The sequence below is a fragment of the Cariama cristata genome, unplaced genomic scaffold (genome assembly GCF_000690535.1).
Source record: "Cariama cristata isolate BGI_N322 unplaced genomic scaffold, ASM69053v1 scaffold3049, whole genome shotgun sequence".
NCBI classification, from domain to species: Eukaryota; Metazoa; Chordata; class Aves; order Cariamiformes; family Cariamidae; genus Cariama; species Cariama cristata.
Genome location: NW_009637241.1, coordinates 750 through 26,348, shown reverse-complemented (window position 1 = coordinate 26,348; position 25,599 = coordinate 750). Strand labels below are relative to the sequence as shown.

Sequence of the window (25,599 nt, the reverse complement as noted above, 5' to 3'; positions counted from 1 at the left end):
CCTGTTTATGAGGAGCATGATATGTATGAGTTTTAATTGACTGAAGGAATACGATAATGACAAAAAAAGTATTATTCACATTTACAGGAAATAAGGAATGTGCTTTCTGAAACAAAACTCTTGTTAGCTGAAGTTAGAACAACAGATTTGAAAGCAATAAAGTAATAATCCACAACATTATTCTAGTTATTCTCTCAGCATTTATTTGAAATATCAATACTTTCCATGATATAGTTTATACATTAAGCAGTAGGGAGTAGTCTTCATTTCACATCATCCAGTACTGAAGTGGCACATTCGAAGCAGCACATTAAACCTCTGAAACAGTCTGTACAATTTAGATAAATATAACTCTGGATAACTAAACTAGCAGAACTTCTGCAACTGTTACCAAAAGAATGCCAAGAAGCTAGGCATAGCACTGTACACACAAGGTGCAGGAAGGAGGAACACAAGAGAACCAACTAAACATATGGGAAATGTTTTTGCATATGCAGCCACAGGTCTTTAATTGCTCAACACAAAAAGAAAACAATTTTATTTAGTCCTCATTGAGGGCAGAATATGCGCAAATGATGTTGAAAGAACACATGGTAGACAGAAACAAATGAAGTGAGGGTCATGTTTGGTTGGTCATTGTATTCCTCAGTGAAAGAGTTTACAAAGGATATCTGGTGCTTAAGCAGCATGATTTTGTGCCAAGACTTGACAAGAAACAGTTAACAAATGCCAGTTTTATTCCCCATTTTGCCCTCTTACTGGCATTTTGGTGAGCATGCTCAAAGTTCCTGAAGGGCAAATTCAGGCGGTTTGTGGTCCAAGGTTTTTACTATAGGAATCCCCATTTTATGGTTTACAGTTTACCTCTCAATGGAAATAGGTCTTTTAACAATAATGAAGAATATAAAAATAAGCAGAGAGTAGCAGGACACACAGTACAGTGGTTCACTTTCTGAGAAACCAGAGGGTTTACATTTACACTGTCTCTGTGAGAACAGCAAGCCAGTTTGGTTGGAAGATACAGTTCTGGTTAGTCAATGTTAGACCTGTGTGAACTGTATCATTAGGAAGGGAAAGATGGAATGGCAAGAACTTTTCCCTCTTCTTATAGAGAACTAAGACTGAAAAGTAATACAGTGGTGATAGGCATTATCTTCCCAATACCACCTTCACTTCCTGCTACTTTACTATGAGTTACCTGCTTTGCTTGCCATTATCTTCCCAGCTTCATCTCAGTAACGGCTCTGGTTACCACCAGGCAAGCATGGCCAATAAACTAACCCACACTATGCTGGCTCAGAAGATACCACTCATCACCACCACATAGTATGACAACACATAAACCAAAGATACTCAGTGGGAATCGATGACTCTAACCACTGCAGTTTGCACTTGTAAGGTGTAAAAAGCAGCATTTTGAAAGCAGTGGTACTGACACAACTATCTGGGTCAGAGGTGGTAGATCAGCCATCCTAATTTGGTAATGGAACTAGAATATCGACATAATTGATGGGGAAGAAACCTGACTGGCCATGAAGCATCCCCTCATACCAGTTTTCATCAATCTGGTTAGTGAGGGTAATGACATCCCCCTCTTTAAATCCCAGCTCCCCTTCATTTTCTGGTTCGAAGTCATACAGAGCTCGGCAGCATGGCTGATCCATGTGAACACCTATGGAGAAGAAACACAAAAAAACAATGTGCTTAAAAATCTCAACAGTTACAGTATCCTTTTTACCATTGTACCTACTACAGATTTTGCTGTTTGCGGTATCACTCATAAGCTGATGACAGTTCTTTGATAACATCTAAATTTGGACTGCTAAACTTCATTAGAATACAGCTATCAGCTTTTGGCAGTCTTCAGTTTTCATATGTGACTGCTAGTAAATGTCTGAGAATCCTAAAAGAACCAAGTATAGTCAAGCTCACACCTAAAAGCATGGCTATGATCACTTTGGAATCTAACTTTTACCTGTTTACAAAACACAAAAAATTAAGTAAAAGCCCTAATGTATTCCCAGCTTTACTGGCACAGAGGTACTTTGTTTATTTACCTCAGGTTAGTAGTGTAAGGGGTAGCTTAAAACAACAGTGAAGGTATAACTGTGTCTTTGTCCTTTATTTGGAAACTTCACTGGTTCAGCTATACTGTAAACCACTGTACATGCTCCTAATCCTCTGAATTTTAACATGAGGTTTCCAAAGACCTCTTCTCTCCTTTCTCACAAAACACCTGTTTGCAAGGCCACCAGGACAGATCCACAACAAGTTCGAAACTGAAAGCTTTGTAATATGCTAGTTCATGAACATCTGACCATGAACCCTTTAGGATGGCTAATGGATATTATTATAAGTCATTAGTTAGATAAGATTTTCATACGTTATATGAAATTAATAAGTATTCCTCCCATCCCCCATATTCCTCCCCATTTCCCTCCCCCGTCTCCCCACCCCACACCCCCGAAGTCTCTATAGCTTCAAGCCTACTGTGATGGTGCGGCCCCCCTGGCCACTCTGAGATTCCAGGATAAGCCTTGCATACTCCCATTGTGCTGTTATCTTGGGCTGAGGCACCAGGCACTCCCTGGCCCTGCCTGGGCCAGCTTCGGCCTGAATGGTATAGCCGAATGACTCAGCACGAACTGTGGCCAGAATGGGAAGTACTGACCAAAAGTCAATCATCTCAAGATCCTATAAATAGGCGTCTAAAGTGAGACCCTTTGAGCTCCCAGGGACCGGGACCGCAGCAGGCTGTGTGACCCACTATCTCCCACTGAACTGGGACACCTATCAGGGTAAATTCTGCAGGAATTGGCAGATGGTCTGTTGACGATTTTTGCAAGGACTCAAAGGCCTGATTTTGCACAGTTCACTGAGTGTCCATTGATGAATGTCGACATATAAAGTGAGTAATTCATGAAACTCATGAAAAGGGAAATTTTGATCACAGGTTAACCTCTGTAAATGTGTGTGTGTGTGCATGTGCAATTTGACTCAGAACTGTCTGTCTGTCTGCATGTCACGTGACTTAATCTCAATCTGTGTAGGCAATCCTGCCATAAATCTCAGGTGACCTTGCCATTCTTGAATCCTTAACAAAGTTGCTATATCTGAATTGTAACAAATTCCATTGAATCTCTCTGTTAAATTTGCTAATGACTAAGTGCTTTTAAGACTAACACACTGTAATCTTGTGCAAAATATTAATAAATCCTAAATTTCTGCTAAACCAAAACTGTGTTCGCAACAGTGATATAAAAGATTGATTGTACACATACAATTCTTTAGATATGAACCACTGACTAAGTCTGGGACTAGGAGTGGATCCAGCCATACCTAGATTCCTCTCTGAGAAGGAGTTTAGAAAGCAAGGGCGTCTACTCTGAACCTCGTGACTCAACAGGAGGTTTTTCTTCCTCTTTGTACCTCTTCGCTTAGACATAAACCCTTGGCCAAGTCTGAGACTAAGTCTGGATCCAGCCACACCCAGACTCCTCTCTGAAAAGGAGTTTAGAAAGCAAGGGGATCCTTTCTGAACCTCGTGACTCAATGGGAGGGCCTCCCTGACAGTCTGTCTGTCCCTGTCCTCTACACAGTAAATAATCAATCCTGTCAAGTCATTGTCGCATTTATTATCAAGCCTTTTAAATCACTGTTTTAAACATATTGCTACTTCTCTCTTGTGAGTGAAGTACATCTCACTCCATCTGCAACACCTACCAAAAGCAAAATTGTTACTGGTTAAAATCTTCAGGATTTAGCAGCGCTAAATTGTAAGGAATCTTATATCCCTGCCTGACTTTCCATAGTAAAAGTTCATGCACTTCCAGTGGTCAGAATGAACAAACACATGCCAGTCCACCATAATGGCACTTCTAAGAATACATATTTTAGCTTTTTCATGTATACTGGCTTCAGGATGAGTAAGTTTCAGATTCAAACTTTCTACATACTCATTTCAACCACTCACTATGGTTAGAAGGCCCATGCTTGAGCTACTTTAGGACAAAAATATTCTATTTCTATAGATGTCAAGAGATCAAGTTTTTCAAATACCAGATTTAACTTCTTAAATTCCATAGTGAAACCTTATTTCATTTCTTTACATTTTGCTCACACTGTATGTTGCTTTATTTGCCATGAAAACTATTTCGCTGTCATCAACAAGCCTTACAATGCATGTTTGGTAACCTCATTGCTACCAGCTGAAATTTAGAAGACTTAGCAAATAAACTCTAATGACCATAAAAGACTGGAGCTTTGAATGAACTAGCCCAAATAGACATTAAAGAATTTTCAAAGAAAGCATTCCTCTGAAACCGATAAACACTTCAAAAGAAAGAACCCCTGTTGAAGAAAATGCTGAATACTGCTTTCCGAAAAGGAAAACATGAATGCTGAAGAGACAGGAACATCAGTCTGCACTGCCTTAGCAGAGACATGTGTTCATGACACTACAAAAAAGAAGTGAAGAAGAAATTACAGGTGGCATGAAGAGAGCTTTAGCATGGAACACTCAAGTCACGCTCATGCACAAGGAATCTCCATTGTATCCCCCTCCTCGCTAGCACAGTGAAGAGATTACGAGGAGTTTGCAAGATCATGCAAGACAATTTCCACTTGCAGGGGCCAGTGGAGATACTGTTGCTGCCTATATCTGGGAGAACATCTAACATTCACATCAGCATGTGATGGGAAGGAAGGAAATCCTGATTAAAGATCTAGTGAAAAAAATCCAGTCTTGTAAGGTGGAGTGTGCCAGCAATTGTCAGTGAGGTAAACTGAAATAACTGAGGTCAGGGTCTGGACAGAGGACAGCCCTCACCATAACATGGGATAAAAGACCATTACTGTGAGAAACAAATAGTAACACTTTCTTAGTATGTGCTGATATGAAATAAACACTTCTTTAAGATAACAATCATGCAGAGTCATATAAATGCTTAATCTTGTTTGTGCTGCTCCCAGCTGGACAAAGAAAGTAACTCAGATAGCTTTGTTCTTCTTTTTAGTGATTTTTACTTTCACACTCTTTGTGTTGTAATACCTGGTTCTAAAAAGCAGGACAAGGTTATGGACATTTCGGGGAGGGGGTTCAAGGTTCTGCATTTTCATGGAAAACTTCCAGTTGTTCTTTTCATTTTCTAAATGCCTATTTTGTAAAGATCTTTTTTTCAAGGTGAATTTAGTACCGTAGCATTTCTTTGAGCTTCTAGGACTAAGGAAGTCTTTGACCCAAAGACACATTTAAAGCAATGGATGATCCATCCCTGTTCTCCTGCCTGGGGATGTGAACACTTTACAGAGAAACAACAGTTCAAACAGCTCTCTCCTATACTATCCTCATTCTCATTTCCTCTCACTATGGAAGAACTAATCTCTAGAAGAAAGTATGCAACTTCTGCACTGCATCAGAACTTCAGACAGAGTTGGCTTTTGTTCTCACATTGCTACTGCCGTTACCTGACGGTTTGGGTGTGGTGGCATGTGATATTCCTCCATTGTGCTGAGTATTGTCACCAGTTGTGAAATCCAGGCTCATACGGGGTTTGGGCTGGTATTCTCTCCTGGGCTGAGATGAGGCCTCTTTTATTCTGCCAAAACATGAAGTTAAATGTCAAGAGTTAGTTTCTTGTTAATGTATGAGATGCATCAAACATCTTTGTTTCCATGGCTGAAGTTCCTATCCACCAATCACCCAGACAACAAGTTTTGGCATTTGGAGTAATTTTTTGGTTACAACATTAGTTTAAAATACCAAAAATCACGTGATGTGACTATGCCATGAGGTTGTTAATTTTTCTTTCGCTCTAGGACCCTAGTATTTTGTCTGGCTTCCTTTTGTCTAACAATAACAAAGAGCTTCTAATGGAGAAAAACTTGTTATGTGATTAGCAATGCTTACAGAGGGGTTGTACAAACATGTCTGTCCTCATTTTTTGCATGATTTTTTCTTTTATCTCTGGCAAGCCTTAACTATTCAGTTGGTCAATGCCAGCTCTTGTCATTTTGTGAGGAGAATGTGTGGGAATGTACTGACTTCAGTTGCAGACTTACTTCATTTGTAATTTTGAATACTTGTTTCACAAAGGCACACAACTCCAGTTCTCCTGACTCTCAAAATAAAAATATTATGCATCATTCATTTCAACTTATTCTTCTAATCCAGAAATCTAGAATTTCTAGGAAAGTTTACATTTTCAGATTCCAGAGTAAAATCCAGGGAAGGGATGATGACAGAATCAGAGCAGCTTATGCAGAACAATTGCCATATACATTTCTAATACTGCATATGGAAGAATACTTCAGTCAAGACCTCCGTATTTAAAGGACAAGTTGGTTTCCCTAACCTTTTCTAGGTCTGACCCAGACTTGCTGTTGGTAGCACATTTTGATTTATCTGTTGAAAAGATTTGCTTCTAACAACTTATCCAGTTTTGGTCCCGATAACAAGGATTTCCTCACCATCCAAAATATTATCAATGTCAGTCCCCACAGACTCCTTTTCTTCTTCATAAACAAAAACATAAGTATATTAAAAACATAAATTAATGAAGTTGTCAAAATAAACTTAAGTAAAAAGGCTGTGCTGTGTTTCACTCATTAACAGAAGTTACTTTTTAAAAACTGTAAAGTTTTGAAGAACTATTTTAAAAAGTTCTATTACACTTAATACTTCTGTGAAACAAACACCATTTTTTATAGATTATGAACTAGAAGGCAACAGTTCTAGTCACTTGCTAAAAATTACCCAAAAGCTCGGCATGAGCCATGTTTAAGAAAAGAAACATCTCCAAGGAAACCGTTCCTATTTCCCAGCTGCTCTGTCATGATACTCTGCCTTGAAAACTGTACCCTCTTTTTGTTTGACAAAAAAGAGAGTTTAAAAGGAAAAGCCTTTGCTGACCTTCCAGATTTTATTAATTTTATTGCAAGTCTCCCAATGTTTGCCAAGTTTCTGAAGTCCCATTTCCTGCAATCACAATATTTTAAGGAAGTTTATGCCTTCTATTAATGTGTAGAAGAAAAATGAAAATTATTGCATTTGCAGTTCCTGAAGGAAGTTTTGAAGCCTAATCTAAAGGGCCTAGAAAGAATAGAAGACTTGAGTGCATTCTTAAATTTTTCATGTTTTTTTGCAGTCTAACTATATTTTTAAAAAATTCTTTGGGGAATATTTTAAACAGGACAGTCTTAGCAGTTAGAAGACATTTTCCATGCCAAACAACAGCACAAACAAGTTCCATTCACATCTTTTAAAAGGTATCTAGAAAATGGGTAGTATAGACATCACTGAGAGTGAACAGTAACAAATTTGCTTAGCTTAGAAGTAAAGCATTATTTATTTTCTGGTCCATACGGTCAACAAAACAACCCCCAAAACCCAGGGTCATGCATTCTCTGCCGCCTGCATATCATCAGAAGTAAGTAGTTCAAAGAGTAACAGCTCTACATCCCTGCTTAATCTCTGGCATATGCATATCACAGTGCTCTTAATTTGTGTCCAGTGTGTGGACATAGGATGATTTAGCCAGCAGACTCTTTACAATTACAGATGCACAGTAAGTTTATGCAAAACATTTACTTCAGTTGATCTATAATAGCAGTTTGATGCAAGGTTCTTGAAAAGCAGAAATCATTGAGAGCTGAAACTCTAACAATACTGACCATTCAGCAAAAGTTTCAAAAGGGCAAAGGATTACCTGAATTGATATAGGAAGAGAAATCTGTTGCAAAGAGAGGTACGTTCACTTTATGGCGTAACTTATGGACTACAGAACAACTCATCTGCTCCTGAGGATTTTTTAATGCTTCCATAAAGAAAATGAATTGCAGTATTCATTTGGAAGTGATGAAAATCATTCTGTTAGGTGTTTAGACAGTACTGCAAACTGTATCCAGAAACAGCCTGCTGGGCAGCCTACCTACCAAAACAAGTGCTGCTCCTAATCGCAAAGAAATTTTAAGGCTTAGAACTGGATGAGGCTTACAGTCTGTGTGCTCTGAGAAAATAAATACTGACAGACCCAGTAGTACCAAAAACTAGATCCACACTAATGACATCAGAAAACCGCAATCACGCACACTTAAAAAGCTGCCTTCACACAGTATGTGAACATTATCTGCTCTTGAGAATTACGTCCAGTTTTTAGGAAGAGTCTTCCAGAACCATGTAGACTACAGAAATCTTTCCCGTATGCTAAGTATCCTTGAAGAAGGACATGTATTGGAAGCCGATAAACTTTTACAAACATTATCTTCCTCATTTCAAGGGGGTACAATCTGTTTTGTGTTTCTAGAAACAAAAATTCCAAACTAAAAATTCCAAAATTCTATTAAAAAGATATTGTATCAATTCTGACATAGCATTTGCAGTTACAGAAAAGAGGATGGAAGACGTAAACCCAGTTAAGCCTAGTATCAAGTTTGATCTGATAATAAAGCTGGAAAAAAGGAGTATTTAATAAGGTGGCAAATGATGGTGGTCTCACTACCTGGCTCAGGAAGATCTTCAGGTAGATAAGAATGTAACAAGATACTATTTTTCAACAGCAATCATTAACATCTCCTTTCAGAAAGACTACTTTGTGAATACATGCAGGAATGATAAGGAATCCAAAGTTCTAAGTCCCACCAACTTCCAATATTTGTAAACATTTGCTTTCACATTTAACAGCTTTACTGAGCTGAGATGCCTTCCTGAACTCAGTCCTCATTCAGTCATACTCAGAAGTATATACATCTCTGAAACACATAAACCTCAGCTTGCAATTGCCTAAAGAAATGGCTCTTGTTTTCATAAACATACAATTACCAAGTTGCAAAAGAAAACAGCATTGCATTCTACTCATAGGTTTTCTGCCTTTGTAAAACAAAAAAACAATTCAACAAACTTACAAAAAGTGTATTACCTATCTTCCAGCTTAGAAGTAACTCGCTGTAGGATCTGTGTGGCCTGCTTGTGGTACTCCAGCTGGGCTTGTACAAGAGCAGAAAGCTGGCTCACTTGTTCAATCTGAGGATTGACATTAAAACATCAGATCTTAGGAGGTTGGATGTTACTACAAGGACTAAAACGACAAACTTATTATACTTCTTTCATTTCAGCACAGCTATATTTTATTTCTAACATGGAACTATTTTCAGGTTTGTTATGGCCCCTCTACAGCAACCTGGTAACAAAATGAAGAATTAAATTAGGTGTGTATTTAAACTTCAAATAAAGCCAATATTTACTTCAACAGAAATATTTAAACTGAGTTTCCTTTGACAATATTCTGTAAGACAGAGTTCAGCTCAAATGTGTTTTTCCTCCAAAAGACAAATTTTTCTTACTTGATTTTACAGTTTCAACATTAATTATAAATAGAAGATTAAAAAAACCTAATAGATGCTCAATCCTAGACCAGTTTGTAAGCAAAAAATATGTTGCAGAGTCAGATTTGAGCAGTCACATTGACTTTGGCTTTCCTATTCACTATTGCATCTGATTACAGCAGAGACCATGGGGTTGTGAGTTCATCATCTCTGATCTTTACCTATCCTCTCAGCAGCCTGCACATTTGAGCAAAAGCCTTGGTTCAAACCCTAAAACCACAGCTAAGTAAAAGTCGTGACTTATATTTACATAATTCTAAGAAGGAAGATATTTTGGTTTTGTAAGTAACACTATGCAGTTAGGAAGCACAATGATGCTACAGAGGATTCATGTTCTTTAGCTCAGTTACGTATAAAATACCTATAAAATTAGTCATACATGTGCATGCTGTACATTACTATAGCTTCTGAGCCTCTCGCTGAGGTCAACAAGGAGGCAAGTGCTTCCCCATGGTACAGTGACATGAATCTGTGGTGTCATGGATTTAATAAGGCTTTGAAGTTTTATATTGCTTTAGATTGCCTTCATTGCTGAACCAGTATCTTTCTTTTTTTAAGATGCAGCTCAAAGATTAACAAGGGATATCTCACATCCATCTCCAGAAGGTTGAACATGCTTGACTCAGCAATTTCTTTTGATTCGTCAAATTTCTCCAGAGCTTGGCGAAGTTCTTCATCAGGGAGTTTGCCCTGTCTTTTCTTTTTGTAATCAAAATCCAATCGTCGACCCTCCATTTTCTTTAGGTGGTGCTAAAAAACAAAAACGTAAATGCAAGCACAGAATAAAGGATGTTCCCAACTCTCCTTATACTGCACTGTAATCAGGTAGTCCATGTGCATTTGCAAGCATGTGCTGTTTGCTGTATATCAACCCCTCCCCAGAGGGAAGAGATACAGAACAATGAAGTAGGTGGTTTTACGTATCATTTACGAAGTGATGGTGCGCTGCTGTCTAAATGACAGACCCTCAACATTAAAAAAAGGCTATGCAGAATGGATAACTGCAATTGCGACCTATATAAAAGATGCACAAGTTTCTAGCTTTTTAACTCAGATGCAGACTTACCTGAACACTACAGTTTTTCCCTAGATGTTTAAGAGAAAACTCTATTAACAGTACAAGTTAGTACATTTTTGCCGTGTACATTTTGCTGTGTAACTGTTCTCAGAAACAAAGCAACATGGAAAATAATTTTATCATTTCCATCAGACCACCAAAGGATCTTAATGTTAACTTTTATTAAAGATTTTCTAGTTTGTTAACTGACGTAACATTCATGTCAATCTGTTTAGCAGCTGCCTGATCAAGCTGGCCAAAAGTAAATGCTACCAGCATAAGCATGATACTTTAGGTGTTTACTTTCCCTCAGAACAATCAATTTGTCATCTATTATGATATTTATAATTTTGTCAGCTTTGTAAATTATATCAAACTGCCTTGACATCTTTCTTCCACATATATTTAACAATATGAAAGCCTTACTGAGCTCAGAAGAACAGTTATGTAAACAGGTAAGTATCTGCTGAATCGGGAGGCACTTCTACTTCCACAATCATAAAATTAGGTTGTGTCTGCGGAAGTATGCATGCAAACAGATTTTTCTCTGTTTAAATGTTGGCTGTTTTTTAGATTACTAATTACATAATTCATGCAGGGGAGGTGGGGGGTGTGTGTGTTTTCAAAATTCCTAGCAATGTTTCGAACACAGTCTTAATACAGATAAAAGAGTAGTGCCAGTCCAGAGGCAACTATCAAAACATCCTCACATGTCATATACTAGAAAATTGAACATAAACATCTGTTCATCTATTTAGTGAAATGAGCTTTCAAATGGTAGCATTAGACTACTGTGTTCATGCCTGCATAAGCTTGACAATGGTACTGTCAAAAATGTTAGAATTTTGATGTTTACCTTTCTAAACTATGAACAAGAGAGAACTGAAAAGTAAACCCCAAGTTAAAAGAGATTAAAATCAGATCATCTGTGAATCTGAAAGTTCATTTTAAACTACACAACTAACATAAATTTTGAACATATACACAATCTGCACATTTGGCATTATTAAAATGCCACATTGAGGGCAATACCTGTATTTCTCTCAGATCTTTGTCATGGAGATTCTGAAGTGGGTCAATGAAGTTTTGTTTCACTTCCATGTCTAAAGAGTCCTTGACCTCAGAAAGCTCCTTCATAGCTTCTCCCACATCTGCAAGTGCTGGTCCTGAAAGAAAAGATGTTTAGTTTATCTCAAAATAACTTAGGTCCAAATCGCTGTAGAATGAAACTGAGTCATGGAAATTTCAGTTAACATTTCATTTTAAGTCTGAAGTAGGAAAGAAACAGAGTATGATGCACTGTGTGAAAGGGCAACATAGATTCTACACTTCTGCAGCCCCCAGAGTTTATGCCTTGTAACACAGCTGAACTTGAAGATCCACACTGTGTCAAGACAGCCTCCTCCACAACCCTTGCTGTTCGTTCATTCCTCACTCTGGTGAAACCAATATGCTAGAAAAGAATTATCTGTATTTGTCCCAGTGTTGCTGTCACCGACACTAGGCTGCATACAAAAATAGCTTTGATGCAAGTCTAGACCTCCCTGTTTGTACCACTGAGACTGGTGACAGTATCAAATGTAAAAATTCTTAACAATTTCACAGAAATTTTTTTATGAAAGATTTTTTTGATGAAAGTGTGAACTTCATACACCTACTCAAGTACCTAAACTTCAATAACAATTAGCTGCCTTCTGAGGTTTCCTCCAAGATTAACTTGAGGGTCACAAAAATTACCACTGTGGTTTACCTCCTCTGCATAAAAACAAAAGCAGCAAGCTCAAAATTACCCCCCTGATTTGAGGTGTAGGTTGGTTGAAAAAAATCCATTTTCAGAGAATACAACGGGTCTGAAAATCTAAAAATGTGAGAAATCAGAAGGAGTTTTGTCTCCTAAGCAGGGCATGCCAGCAATGTACTGCAAAACTAGAGAGCCTGCCAGACCCACATGAAGAGTGACAAACAGCCATAATAGCTGCTATTAGTTAAGAATGTGAAAATAATTGCTATATATATTCTGCTGCATGCTACTGCAATCATCAGGGAATATGCAGCAATTTTCACAAACTAAATTCTATTAGTTCTTCATTTTCCCTTTAAAAATGTGTTTGAAATTCAGCAAATGAGAGAATTAAAAAAACAATTCCGTAGTCTTTAGCAGAAATCAACCTACATCTGCCAAGCTAACTAGTAAATTATATAAAACAAACAAGAAAGTAACTTTTCCGTTGCAGATGTCTTTATGCCAGGAACAACGTTTTATGAAGATTCAAATAGGAAATTGAATTTTCACAGTTCCCTTTGAGGGTCCTGTCTGTCGTCATATAAAAATGGCCACAGAGAAGCCCACACAAATAGGACAGAAAGACAAAGGATCCTGTTGTGAATGTCATCTCTTTTAGTTAGACCTCTACTGTTGAAGAACACAATGTCATGTATCAGTCTACCATTTCTAACTTAGGCAGCTGTAAACTCATTTTGGGCTTGGAGGGACGAGCAGTTGACAGATAAGACAGGAATATTCACTACTGCCTTAAAAGGTAGAATTTGGACAGAAAAAAAGGTCAAAGTCTATTAAAAATGTATTAGCATTTATTCTCCGCCTGTAATAAGACAGTAACATTTATTATAAGGATTCTGGGGACAAAAGGGTTTTATTGTACACATGCATAGACAATAATACGATTTCTGAACATGTACATCATTCATCCCAGCACATCCTCAGTAACATAATCTAAGACAGAGAGCCTAAAGCCTGTATGGATATGGTTCAAATAAAAACAATTTTACTTTCATCCACAAGAAAAAAATTCTAGTCCAAATTCACAAAAGAGACTCAACAGGCCTAGACGGACCTTAAAGGAGAAGTCTGATGAAGCAGAACTCTGATGCATCTTGCAGAAGTTCTTCTTTTATAAGAGTGCAACACTTTAATAATGAAAGTTATATTAAAGTTTACTACTATTTTTATTGCATTACAACTGAAAGCGAAGTAATCAAGTTACCAAAGTTGCATTCTTCTCCAAGTTCTCGGCCAAATTTCAGCATTGCATCTGCCAGCAAGGCTTCAGCCTGAGGGTAACCTGGTCCCTTTTCCTGGCCTCGAATTTTTGACATAGTGTTGATCATGCTGAGTTTAGCCCTGGAAGCTGAAGCAGGCAAGTGACAGAGGTTACAAACGTGCAATGGCTTGACTACACAGACAGGAATGCAGTCTTTAAATTTATCATCTGAGCTACCTACAAGGTATTTGAAGGACATTATCTAAGTTTAGGACTAAGCCCTGTTTTTCATCAATTACTTTTAGAGCAAAGAAATGAAATGTTGGTCACTGATTTTTTTCTTCTGCTGGCAGACCATTGAGGAGGCTCTGTCCTGAACTTCTAAGTCAAAGCTTCCCTTGAAATGACCTGGACAGAAGAAAGTCCAAGAACACTCCCAAGATAGCATGCTTGACATGTGACAACTCAGGTAGCAAAATCTTTAAGTTATCCCCAAATTCTTAATCTTAAAATCCTCAGGTACCAGACGGATAGCAGACTGCGACAGCTTTCCTCTCAAGCAAAAGTTCAGACTAGATACACTCAAGATTAAGCTGTGGTGCCTCCCATTTTTTTAAAGTTTGAAAGTTTTTCTGTTGTAGAATATTAAATAAAACCCAGTGTCCAACAACCTTTGAAACATTTTTTTGCTTTTTATAGAGATTTAAGGAAACGCCTACTTCAATATGGTTTTCAGCTGTACTTTAACTTATATTTTATTTCAGACACACAACTGGAGATCAGAAGAAACCACACAATTATGAAAATTGATGAAAACAAAGACAGCAAACATAAAAGAACTAATTTGTCTGATGATGTGCTTTAATGAATTTTGCAACTACAGAATGTGAATGGCCTGCAGAGAGTGAATTAATTAACGGCACTTCAAATTTTTCAGCTATACCCTATTGCCCACAAAGCTTACTCAGTGGGTGTTTCTACCTACATTATTGTGTGCCCTACAGGAGGGCAGCCATGAATGCCTCTACCTTCCTCCTTGTGAAGGCTTGACTTAGTTAGCTGCTCTTATGAGTTAGTATTTCTGTTTACAAAACATTAGTAGCTCATACTGTTTTGTGCTGATTTCATTGGTCAAAACTCGACCTTGCACACATTTCTGCAACAAAACAAAACATTAGCTGATTGGAGTCAACAAGTGTTTTGCTCTTAATTTATTGTTTAAAGTGCATATCAAGGGATGGTTCTTGTTGCTGAATATGTTTCACTTCGTAGCATACAAAGATATGCACAGACATAGACACAGAGACACAGGAAAATCAGACAAGTGTCATAGTACTTACTTTGCCTAAGAAGTAGCTATGAAAGCATAACATATTTTTAACATATAGCAATTATGTTTTTGTAAGCTTTTTCATTACCCTTGAGTGCCACAAGACCATGCTTTTCAGCATCTGAATTTCTTGACACCTTCTGTTTCTACCCACTACAAAACTACAGTCAGCAGACTGGCTGACTCTTCAGTATAAGCAACTGCATTTTAATGAAGAGTCTGGCCTTTAAAAATGGCATTGAAATGATAGTGGCAATGGGAAAATACTAGAGCACAAAAGAAACTAAGGCACAAACAAAATCAGTCAGGGGAATGGAGGAAGCAAGCTGAATTAAAAAAGAAAGAAATGGGAGTATTTTTAGAAAATAAACATAAAAAAAAGGAAGAGGGAATATAAAATGAAGTGGCTATATTCTGGACAGACAGGTAAGAGTAGAAAGCAAAAGGTACAGGAAAGAATGAAAGAGATGAATACAGAATAAGGGTAAGAAATAAATCATAAAGAAAAGAAAGGTAAGCATGAAAAATTCATGCTTCAATGATTCATCTAATCATCTAATAACGATTACATTAGAATCCTGATTTAGTAGGAAACCTTAGATTACATCCACCAGTGGTTTCATTTCACTTTTCTTCTTTTAAAGTTGATTCTAGTAACTTTCATGGGAGCAGAGGTAAGTTTGCGCTCAATCTCAAAATCCCATCCCGAGCCCTTTCATTTCTACTGCTTTACTGTGTTAGTGTCACGTGTTTTCTTCTCTAAGTTATGTTTCAGCCTGAGTGAGGACAGGCAGAGATGTACAAAACACCACATGGAAGTGACCTGAATGCCTGATTCTTTTCCCAATTGCACTCCCGCTCCTTCACATTGACTTTCATTGTGTCACTAACGGAAACTTCAGCAGTAGGTTCAATTACTCATTCTTTGTACTTTCAATCTTGTTCATCCTGCACCTCTTTTTCTTGAAATTATGGTCATGTACATCGGCATGGAAAGTCTTTGAGCCTTTGTCACATACAATTTTAGTTATTTTCAGCTGTCCTTCAGTTTTTTTCATAACTGGGAAATCTACAGGGCTATCTTTTTCATTCGCACTAACCTCAGCCCAACATCTCTTTCAGTAAGATCACTTTTGTCTTTAATATGCTTTACCCTTCCCTACCTTCCCTTTTCCTTTTCCTTTCTCCTTCCAGCATTAGTCAGTTAACTGTTGAGTGAAGTTAGACAATGCTGCGTACTTCATTTACTGATCCTTCAAAACACCATGATCTCTAGTATTGCTGTACTGTTATCCAAGCATATTGATGTTTGCAGGTCACATTTTACTTATCAAGGAATGTGTGCTACATCCCAAACCCTCTTGTCCCTATCAAATCCAGGTAAACTTTTAAAGAAAATATTCTGTTAAATATTGCTGTTAAAGAATTTTTTTCATTACATTTCCCACCTCTTCCTAATGTAATGTTTCTATTTCTTATGAAAATGAGAAAGCAAACAGGAAATACTGGAAAACAGCATTTTTGGCGCCCCAGGTAAACAGTGATATAGTTGTAGGGAGAATTTTAAACAGGAAATTTTTTATTTTATTGAAAAAAGAAGTAATCTTTCATGCAATTCTCACTATAGGGAGCCCTTTGGCATTGGACATAAAACAATCTAAGATCAGGTGAGGGCTGAAAAGAGTCAGTCCTCCCTTCCTCTTACTCCATCTGCTACTATTGCCCAGCTGCAGTGTTAATAACATGATCTCATTTGATACGCAAGAACATAAATCTTCCTCCTGGCTATTACAATTTTAATTTTCTGATTCTAATTGCACATGCCACAAGCAGATGAAGGGATGTGTGGCTAGAGTACAGAAACTGCTCTTTCCTGCAGCACTGCAAACTTGTATCAGTCTGAGCTGCCTAAAATCACATCCGTAGCTACTTCGAGAAATTTTTCTCTCTGCTGTTGTGAGCCTCTTTCATGATTCACAGCAATCATAAACACTCAGATGTGTCAGGAAGGCAGCCAGAGAACCACTAAACAGCCAAAGCTTATTACTCAGTCTATACAATGTTGCACAACAGCAGCTTGACAGTAGTTAACAATTTTATCACTAGCCCCATAATGTTTGTCAATCCTATTGCTTTTCCTGCAGTGTGCTTGATGATGAGCAATGAAGCTGTGGGCTCAAGTCATAAACAGTAGTTCATCTGTTGACATAGAAACCATTCTAGTCATCATTATCTTCTCTCTAGCAGTTCTTGAACTTGTAAATATTATTCCTCCTTTTTTCAATCCATTGGCAGCATCATCAAATTATCTTCCTCTCCTCTGTGGTCTAACATAAAAAATATCACCAATTAAGCCATACTAGCAACAGTCCTTCATCCCATCACACCAGAGTTAAAATATTTCACACCGGTTCAGATTTTTTTCCAGCTATTAGGGAACACATTCCTCACAGTGAACGAGTGAATTTGGTCTGTACTTCCATGAGAAAGTAAGATACTTATGGTAGGTAGAGGGCCTCATTTTACCTTCACACTAATTCTGCATAAGCATATCTCCTTTGACCCCACCAGTGAAGCTGGCATTGACTTATGCTAGTATCGAAACCCTGTGTTCCTAGATCACTGTGCAAACCTTCAAGTTCTTGAATCTAATGGTTTACTTGATTATAACAACTCCAGATCACCCCTCCCCGAGAGGATCCTTTGGCAAGACAGGAGTATGCAGCTCTCCATCAGCCCAATCACAAAACCTTTCTTTCATTTCCCCATGGAAACCAACCACTGTTTTCTATTTTGAAGGTTCAATTTAGTCGTTTATCTGCCTTGTTCTCCAGTTCAGCATCAACAGCTTGTTTCTACCCTCTTTTATAGTAACTCTAATGAGGATGGGAAATCGCTAGAGGACCAGATGAAAGGTGTTGTTACATCTCTTCCTGTGCCCTGGAGGAAGTTGTTTCAGAACTTTGTCTTTCTTCCTATGGTCTGCAAGGACTGCCTGGTCCTCTTCCCTCACACAGGGTGAATGACTGGGACTGTAGAAGAAAGAGATGCCTCATGCAGACACCCTCACCATGCCTGATTCTGATCCCCACCTATGGGCTGATTGTCTGGCCTCAGCCCATCCCCATACAGAGAGAGGTGCCTGATGCCCAGGGCTGCTGCTGCCCCAGTGCCTGCCTGGCTGTCCTGCTCCTGGCTGGGGCAGTGGGATGGGCCCTGGCTGCCAGGCCCTGCCCTGCCACCCCTGGGGAGTCCACAGCCATCTCCAGTTCCCAGGGAGCCCCCAGGTTCACACTGCTGACATTCATATGCCTGCAAGTAAATACACCTGGTTTCCAGGCATATGCTGGCCCCTGCCCTAAAGCAAGAACATACAAAAGGAAAACAAGCCTCCCAAAGCCAGTCTCCATTCCCCTCTGAGAGCCTAACACAGAAGCCTGTACTCTACTCTGTCTTTTATTTCATGTTAACATCACCAATTTTGTAAATTCGTGTAACTCTTAAGTGCACCAGTGAGGATGAGATCCGTCAGACTATATACTGGTGAGAAAGAGTATTTTCAAAAAGTGTTGCAAGTACCGTGACACCGTGAAATTACATTACCTGGATTGGGCTGAAGATACTCTATTGTCTTTGCCATTATTTCCACAACTGCCCTGCTGGTAACATCCACTTTCTAAAGGACAGAGAGTTAAACAAAAAGAAACATGAAAAAAAGATGTTAGACAAAAAGAAGATGTTTTTCTCTCTTCTTTCTCTTCTTATAAATTCTTTCAGCTCTTCTTATTTTATTTTTGTGTCCCTGATAACAGCCTTGGTGCCAGAATGGTGGTAACACCTGGAAAACTACCAAAGCATGAGTCCATCATTTCAGTTTACAGCATATCCATTCTCAGGTGAGGTCATTAGTACCCAGTACCTCAGGATGTCTTAGGAATTTTATATGACTCATTGTACTGTGCTGATACTTTACATCACCTTGGGAAGCATCGACAATAGGGAAAACTTTTTGGTAGAATGGTCACTGAAAACTATTTGAAGAATTAGCCATCTTTGATCCCATAATAACTGGCAAAATGAGGGGAAAGCAGATGTCAACCAAAACCAACCACCAATGATAAAATGGGCTGCCTATCACTTTCAGAGCAAGATCTGACAAAACTGAGGTAAGGAAGACTAGGTATCGCTCAGTTTCCGATTTGAAGAAACCTATCAGCACGGACCCTGGCTGACTCCAGGAAGAATTATTTTAGATTTAGGAATTTAAAATACTTAGAAGTGGATAGCAGAACTTTCTTCTACTGTAAAAGGAATTCTTGCTTTCTCAGGAAGTACTCCACATCACTTTCCGAAGCTGCATACAGCGAAGTATGCAACTACTCTCCCTCTCAGAAACAGGCCTCAAAGAAAAAAAATGCTGCTTTGGCAGATTTGGGGATCCTGTAACCTGTCCAATACTCTGTATTTATGAAGACACATTGCATTTCTCTGCAGAGAAGCTTGTGTCTCACAGAGTGAACTCCTTTACCATAATGGCAAGTTCCTATTTTAAAAAAGAACACCTGAGATAGGTTGGTTGCAGCATGCTGTGACTGACATCTTTTCTGTTTCCTTTTGCCACTGCCATCTGCCAGGTCTTGCTTTATGCTTTACACAAAGAAACAGAAGAGGTCTGCCAGCCCTGGGTGAACAAGTAGCTGAACTGCCTGGTACGAAGCCTAGAAACGGCCAGAAGGCTGCAGAGGAGAGTGGGGGTGAGGGAACAGAAGGCCAGGAATAGGAAGAAGTAGCATGTCCACTGCCTGCAGAAAAGCTGGCAAGGGACATGGGGCCAGGCAGGGAGCGTAGAGGCAACTGATGAGTTTACTCTACTCTCTTCTCAACTCTCAGTGCTCTTATCTCCTGGGCTGCCAACTCATGTCACCCACGAGCACTACGTGGGACTCACCCCTGGCTGTCGCAGTGTCCTATTTTCCACTCTGAACATTACATCAGTTTTCTGAATCTTTGTTAACATCTTCCAGTTTTGGCAGCAGTGCCTATACTTGTGGCACATTCAAAGGGAAGCTGGGCAGAAGGGGAGAAACCAACTCTGCAGTACTTTCACTGTAAGAAGTACAAAGGATATGCCTTTCTCCTTTATTTTCCATCCAAGGTTTTTTCCCCATCTTACTGTACAAATGTACAGATAAATAGCTTCTGCTTCTCTTGATCAGAGTTATGAATTAGATATGCACCCTACAAATCACCTAGCAGCAGCTTGTGTTACAAGATTTGATAATACCTTTCAAAGTTGAAACAAGAAAAAAGCCTGCCCCTACTGATCCTCCAACTGAAATATTATCACTGCCACACAAATCTGCGGCTTTATTTTTTCCCCCCACTTCACAGAAAGACTCGGTGCTACTGCTGCCAGCCTCACCAAGTAGTCTGTTGGGAGGTTAGCCCCATCCACCCAAGGCACTTTGCCAGCGGAGGCTGCCTAAGAGGCTGCCTAAGAGGATCTCTGAACTTGTGAATGAATAGCCCAGCACCACTGTAAACCACCTTCGGCAGACAGTTCTTGCTCCTATTGACTGATGCTCAAGGAACTGAGAATTACAGGCATCCTTTGCCATGGAAATGACCATCTTGTAGACGGACTCTCTTCAGAGCTCCTCTACAATGGTTTAACTGAAATGAATTTGTAGCTGACATCAGCCTCAACCTCTGAATAAATATTGGCATTATGAAGAGTGTCATATATTATGTATGCCTTGGTTGGAAAACGAAAAGAAGTAAGAAACGGAAAGCTCAGTTGAGAAGTTCAGTCTTTCAAAATTATTTGAGTGATTCAAGGACAAAGACTTTGAAATTCCTGCCCTAGAAAGGAAAAATGAATTGTAATAATGAATATACGCATCTAGACTTACTCTTTCCATTTCTTTGAAGTCATCATCTAGCTTGGTTCCTTCTGCACCTCCTACTTTTTCACTCACTTTCTGCAATTAAAAAAAGAACAACAAACAGATTCAGCAATAACTGAAAAATCTAGCCACCCTGCTTTCCTGAGGAAATTTTTTTTTTCTGTAAGTTGGTACACCAGTCAGACATACTATTCTTTCTGAAAAATTTAGTTCAAACACACTTTAACTTAAGTTAAACAACCAGCAAATAATATATTACTGCTTAAGTCTCAGAGATCCAATCTTCTGCTGGTGTCAGAAGTACATACTATCATGTCTTTGCAAGTTCACACCTCTATTTCTCTGTTGAATGAATGTCTGTATCTTGGAACTTATCAAGCAATTAATCAACAATGACAGTTCTGTATTCAGCAGACAGAAATATCCACAGTTGTGTCTACTGATGAAAAAGGAGGTGACTTGATAGAATGAACTGGAGAAGGAATTAAGGCACTAAAAAACTTCTCATCAGAATTGAAAAATGGCCACAGCTGCTTTGTCCAATGTGTATTGATGCAACACCAAGGGTAATAATCATGCCTAAGCACAGAGCAAGAAGCAGCTCCCAAGGCCTGACTTTGTCCACCCAGAAGGCAAAAGGCACCCACACCTGAGAACTCTCAGAAACATTCTGACTCAAGCCACAACCAGACCTTCACCATTAAAAAATCAAGTTTATAAATAAAAGTGGTAGATAGATACAAAAAACCCTACACTCACACCATGCAAGAGCTTGAAGTTCACATGAGTTATATATAAAATACCCAGCTGACTGATCTATGAGAAAGAATGAAAGGGAACTTTGATGTCATGCCTTTAGCAAATACTCTTTTTTTATACAAAATACTCAGTTTGAAAACTGATTGGAAAATTATTTTGTCCTACCATTTCATTTCTCTGATTCAGCGGAACACACTGAACTGACTTTCCCTTTACTGTCAGTAAAAGTGACAGTAGCAGATTTGAATGGCAACTACTATGCAGCACCATTCAAAATGGATTTTGGCAATTGCATTGTCAGTCACAAAGTGTTTTAGTGGTGTAATTCCACAACTAAGTCAGGTGCATATGATCCAGCGCATGTACTAATCTTTCACTGGGCTGGTATTTGTCATAATAAACTAATCAGGTATATGACTTCCTGTTTTCTATCCATTTTTAGCTCTTTGTACTGAACACCATTTAACTTTACAAACTTTCCTAGGTGCCTCTGAATCATCTTTAGACTGTTTTAACCAAGTGCAACTACTGATTTCAGTGAAGTGACTCCTGCAATAAACAAGGAGAAACAAAAGAAAAATTGCACTTTTGTGCTCTTGTTTTCAACCACTGTGTTAGCTCTTCTATAGCTTTCTTTTAGTATAAAGAGGAGGAAGACCCACAGCCAATCACTCACATGCCATTAATAAAATCAAATAAAATTTGATTAATTTCAAACTCACTCCAGTTCACTTCAACAAAGCTGGAAGTGAAGCATGGCCAAGCACTTACTAACACAGGCTATATCTGTGTTATCTGTGCAATAGGAAATGTCTATCATCAGCTCTGTTTGTTTTCTGTCAGCTCCTTGCAAATTAGTACCGAAAATGGTGCATTAATGAGACATCAATACTATGAAACATGGTGAAAAAAGACAAAGAAATTTACTTATCTCTTCTTTCCTATACAGAAGAGATGTGCAAATCCCTGCAGACACTCTCTTGTCATTAATCTGAATGCAAATGAGTTTGTGTGGTCTATATTACTGAACTTACAGAGACCGGTGAAGTGTGGCAAAAAATCATAGATTTCAAACTTAGTGCTGTTAGGAACAATTCTGCAGTGCACAAAGGGATATAGATTCAATGTCCTAAAAGGTGCTATTCATTTGCAGTTTCTGCGAAAAACAGTAACAAAGGGAGCATATAAGACCAGAAGCTTTCTTAACCAGTCCATGAATGAATCTTCTGCAAATGGACTTCCTACTACAGATGGTATGGCAAAATCTGCACAGGAGCTTTCTGCCATGAAGATTTCAGGTCCTTGAAAACAACAGTATGCAAACATGCTAGTACTCAAATATTCCAAACAGATTGTGAATAACTGAAGGTCAACTCTAAGGATACAAAGCACCCAAAGGTAATTAATGTTCCGGCCCTTTTTAGCTCTAGCTTTACTTTTCATCACTTTGGAGATACTTTCATAGTTGATGAGAAAAAGACATAGTTTATCATCCCCGCAGATGCCCTAAAGATCGCATCTCACATGTACAAACCATAGCAATTACTCCTTCCCTTCATATTTACCATTACTCTAGCTGAAGAATGTATGATAGTCTTAATAGTGCAGCTCTGTAGTCTGCTGGAGTGGTGATGGCTAAGTCAAAATGGCAGGTCATCCCTCTCTTCTAAACGTATTTTCCAATTTTGGTCACTTTGTCAATATTAGTCTCACAATCACCATGAGTCACTCATTTAAGGTGACTAACAAAACTATGTACCAAGTAGAAAATTAATTTGTAAAGTTCTGAGTCAAGTACGGTCGCAGACAAGAGAGGTGAGTCAAAGGAGAGAGACCAGTTGTGAAGTCTTCAGCCCTTCTGGAGCTGGGTGACTCTTCTTTCAGGGTAGTTACATCACAGGTCCTCAAGGAAGTACCTTCACATCCATTATCCAGACAAAAATCTGGTTTGAAAAAACACTGAAGACCACAGGAATTCAGCAGCTGAACCAAAATCCCACTTGGAAATTTAAATACTGTTTTTTTTTCTTGAAGGCCTCACCCACTCAGCAGTCAGAGATGAGAACTCAAATGAAGGATTCAAATTTAAGAAAAAAAAAAAAAACAAACCCTGAAAAGTCCTTGCCCCTTAGGGTAGAAGGGGGAGATCTACTCAGAAGAGGATACTAAGCCCACTTTGCAAGGCAATAATCTAAAGCGGTCAGGTGGGAAAGGCAGTCTAACCATTTGCAACAGAGTCCACAACTATGTCATCACTGCATTGACTAAATTTAGAGATATTCTTCAGCCCGCTTATATCCATCCTCCAAATCAACTGTTAAAGCATATCATTACTTCTACTGCTCCACCATTCTCTAAGATTGTCAGATTTGATTAGCATAGGTCATGAAGCTATGCCAGCTTACATCAGTTGAGGATTTGCTTTCATGCTAAAGAATCAGAAGCAGTCAGAAGCACTGCCAGCTAACAGCTACAGCTAGCCAGAAAACAAAAGTCTTCTTTGCCATGTCATCTGAGTCCAGGTTTCAACATTTTGGTTCTTGCTTTACAACAGAATAAAAATTAGGCCCTTTAATTTGTCTTTAAATACAGCACTACACCTCCTTCTAGACCAGTCATATGGAAGAATCAAGACCGGAACTGATATTATAGCTAACATTATTTAGTTCTTTTGTGATCATGCCTTCTCTTTCTCATGTTGATTATCTATTTCATCTTGCCTCCAAAAAGCCTTTACAATAAAATTACCATTAAAATATCAGTATATTTTAATGAAAAATAACAGATCCAACATACAAATGTTTTCCAGGTGAGGGAAAAAATGTCATGAAAACATTTTTGTGCATCAAAAATATACAGACCTTTTCCACACCTAACAATGTCATGTCTTACAGTTAGCATCTCCATATTTTATATGACTGAAAACAAGTGCTATGTGCCTTAGAGTAAATTCCAATTTTATGAATATCCTATTTCCACTCAAGCAGAATATTAACTTAACATCTGCTGGTCAGAATGGTTTCAGTAGGGACAACAAAAGTGGCATGAACCCTACACTAAGGGGAAAAATAAATCTGTCTTTTTTTTTTTCCTGGCAGATAATATTTAAAAGGCAGTTTTTCAGCAAATGCTGACAGGATCTGGAATATAAGCCATAGTGACAGGGGTGTGGTTCGGTAGATGGGTTTCATGTGAAACAACAAAACTTCTTAGTTCTTAGTTATAGAGCCATTTGTTCCATTTTTCATATAGTTGTGCAGTTAACCTTTTTTTGGTGTTGCTGTGTCATGACGCAGCATGTCGTGCAGGACAAAAAAATGCTTGTGCAGTCACTATGAATATGCTGAAAATTCCAGTTGCCTTTTATAGAATACACTGACGATCACTTGTACAATATCCCATACAGCAGTCCTCTAACTAACGACGATAGGAATCTGACGCTGTCATCTCTCACTACTCACAAGATACTAATGTAAATTGTATGTGCATTAGATAGCTATTCCATCGGAATTACGTTCTTCAGTACTAAAACACTGCATCATACTAGAGCGCATTCTGAACAATTCACAGTTTGGACTGCTACCGGAAAACCTTGCACAGTATGATATGCCACTACCCAAACCTGACAATGCAGAAAGATCAGCATTAAACTACAATAGTAGTCACCTGAGTCTGCAGCTCTATTAATTTCATTAAATACTAGTGTGGCAGTGTGTATAGAAGGCAGCTTTGCTTCTATACAGGAGTAGAAAACCAGCTTTGAATAGATTACCACCACAATACACTGACTTTGCCTATGATGCAAATTGAATGTCCTGTTCGCAAAGCAGTCACACCACAGTAAGACTGAAAAAGTAAGTCTCTTTACGACATGCATTCATAGCTCCAAATACAGAGCAACGTTTTTTCTCAAAGCACACAGCAAACTCTGATCTAATTCTTTACACCTTTTACCACTATCACCATCCTAGACTGGTTTTCCCATTCAGGTATTTTGGAGACCGTCCTTCCACAATGTTTCTTATCTACCACATAGTTCAGTTTCCACAGAGTAACTTCTCTATCCCTGAAAGGAAGGCTGTTGACACTACAGTTCTATCAAATTGCCACACAGTGGTCAGGGTGGTAGGAACCAAAATCTTATTAATATTAAAGCTACAGGAA

At 38.6% G+C, this 25,599-nt stretch overlaps 1 protein-coding gene across 1 annotated transcript; it reads right to left on the bottom strand.

The window, feature by feature from the left end:
* Nucleotides 1-988: 988 nt before the first annotated feature.
* On the bottom strand, nt 989-20,749 carry SH3GL2 (SH3-domain GRB2-like 2). The gene is made up of 8 exons (XM_009708208.1): nt 20,683-20,749; nt 18,374-18,446; nt 13,444-13,587; nt 11,471-11,604; nt 9,973-10,131; nt 8,916-9,019; nt 5,467-5,597; nt 989-1,672 (listed from the first exon to the last, which is right to left on the bottom strand). The coding sequence occupies exons 1-8, from the start codon at nt 20,689-20,691 to the stop codon at nt 1,473-1,475; spliced, it is 954 nt and encodes a 317-aa protein (XP_009706510.1). The 5' UTR covers nt 20,692-20,749; the 3' UTR covers nt 989-1,472.
* Between the last annotated feature and the right edge of the window lie 4,850 nt (nt 20,750-25,599).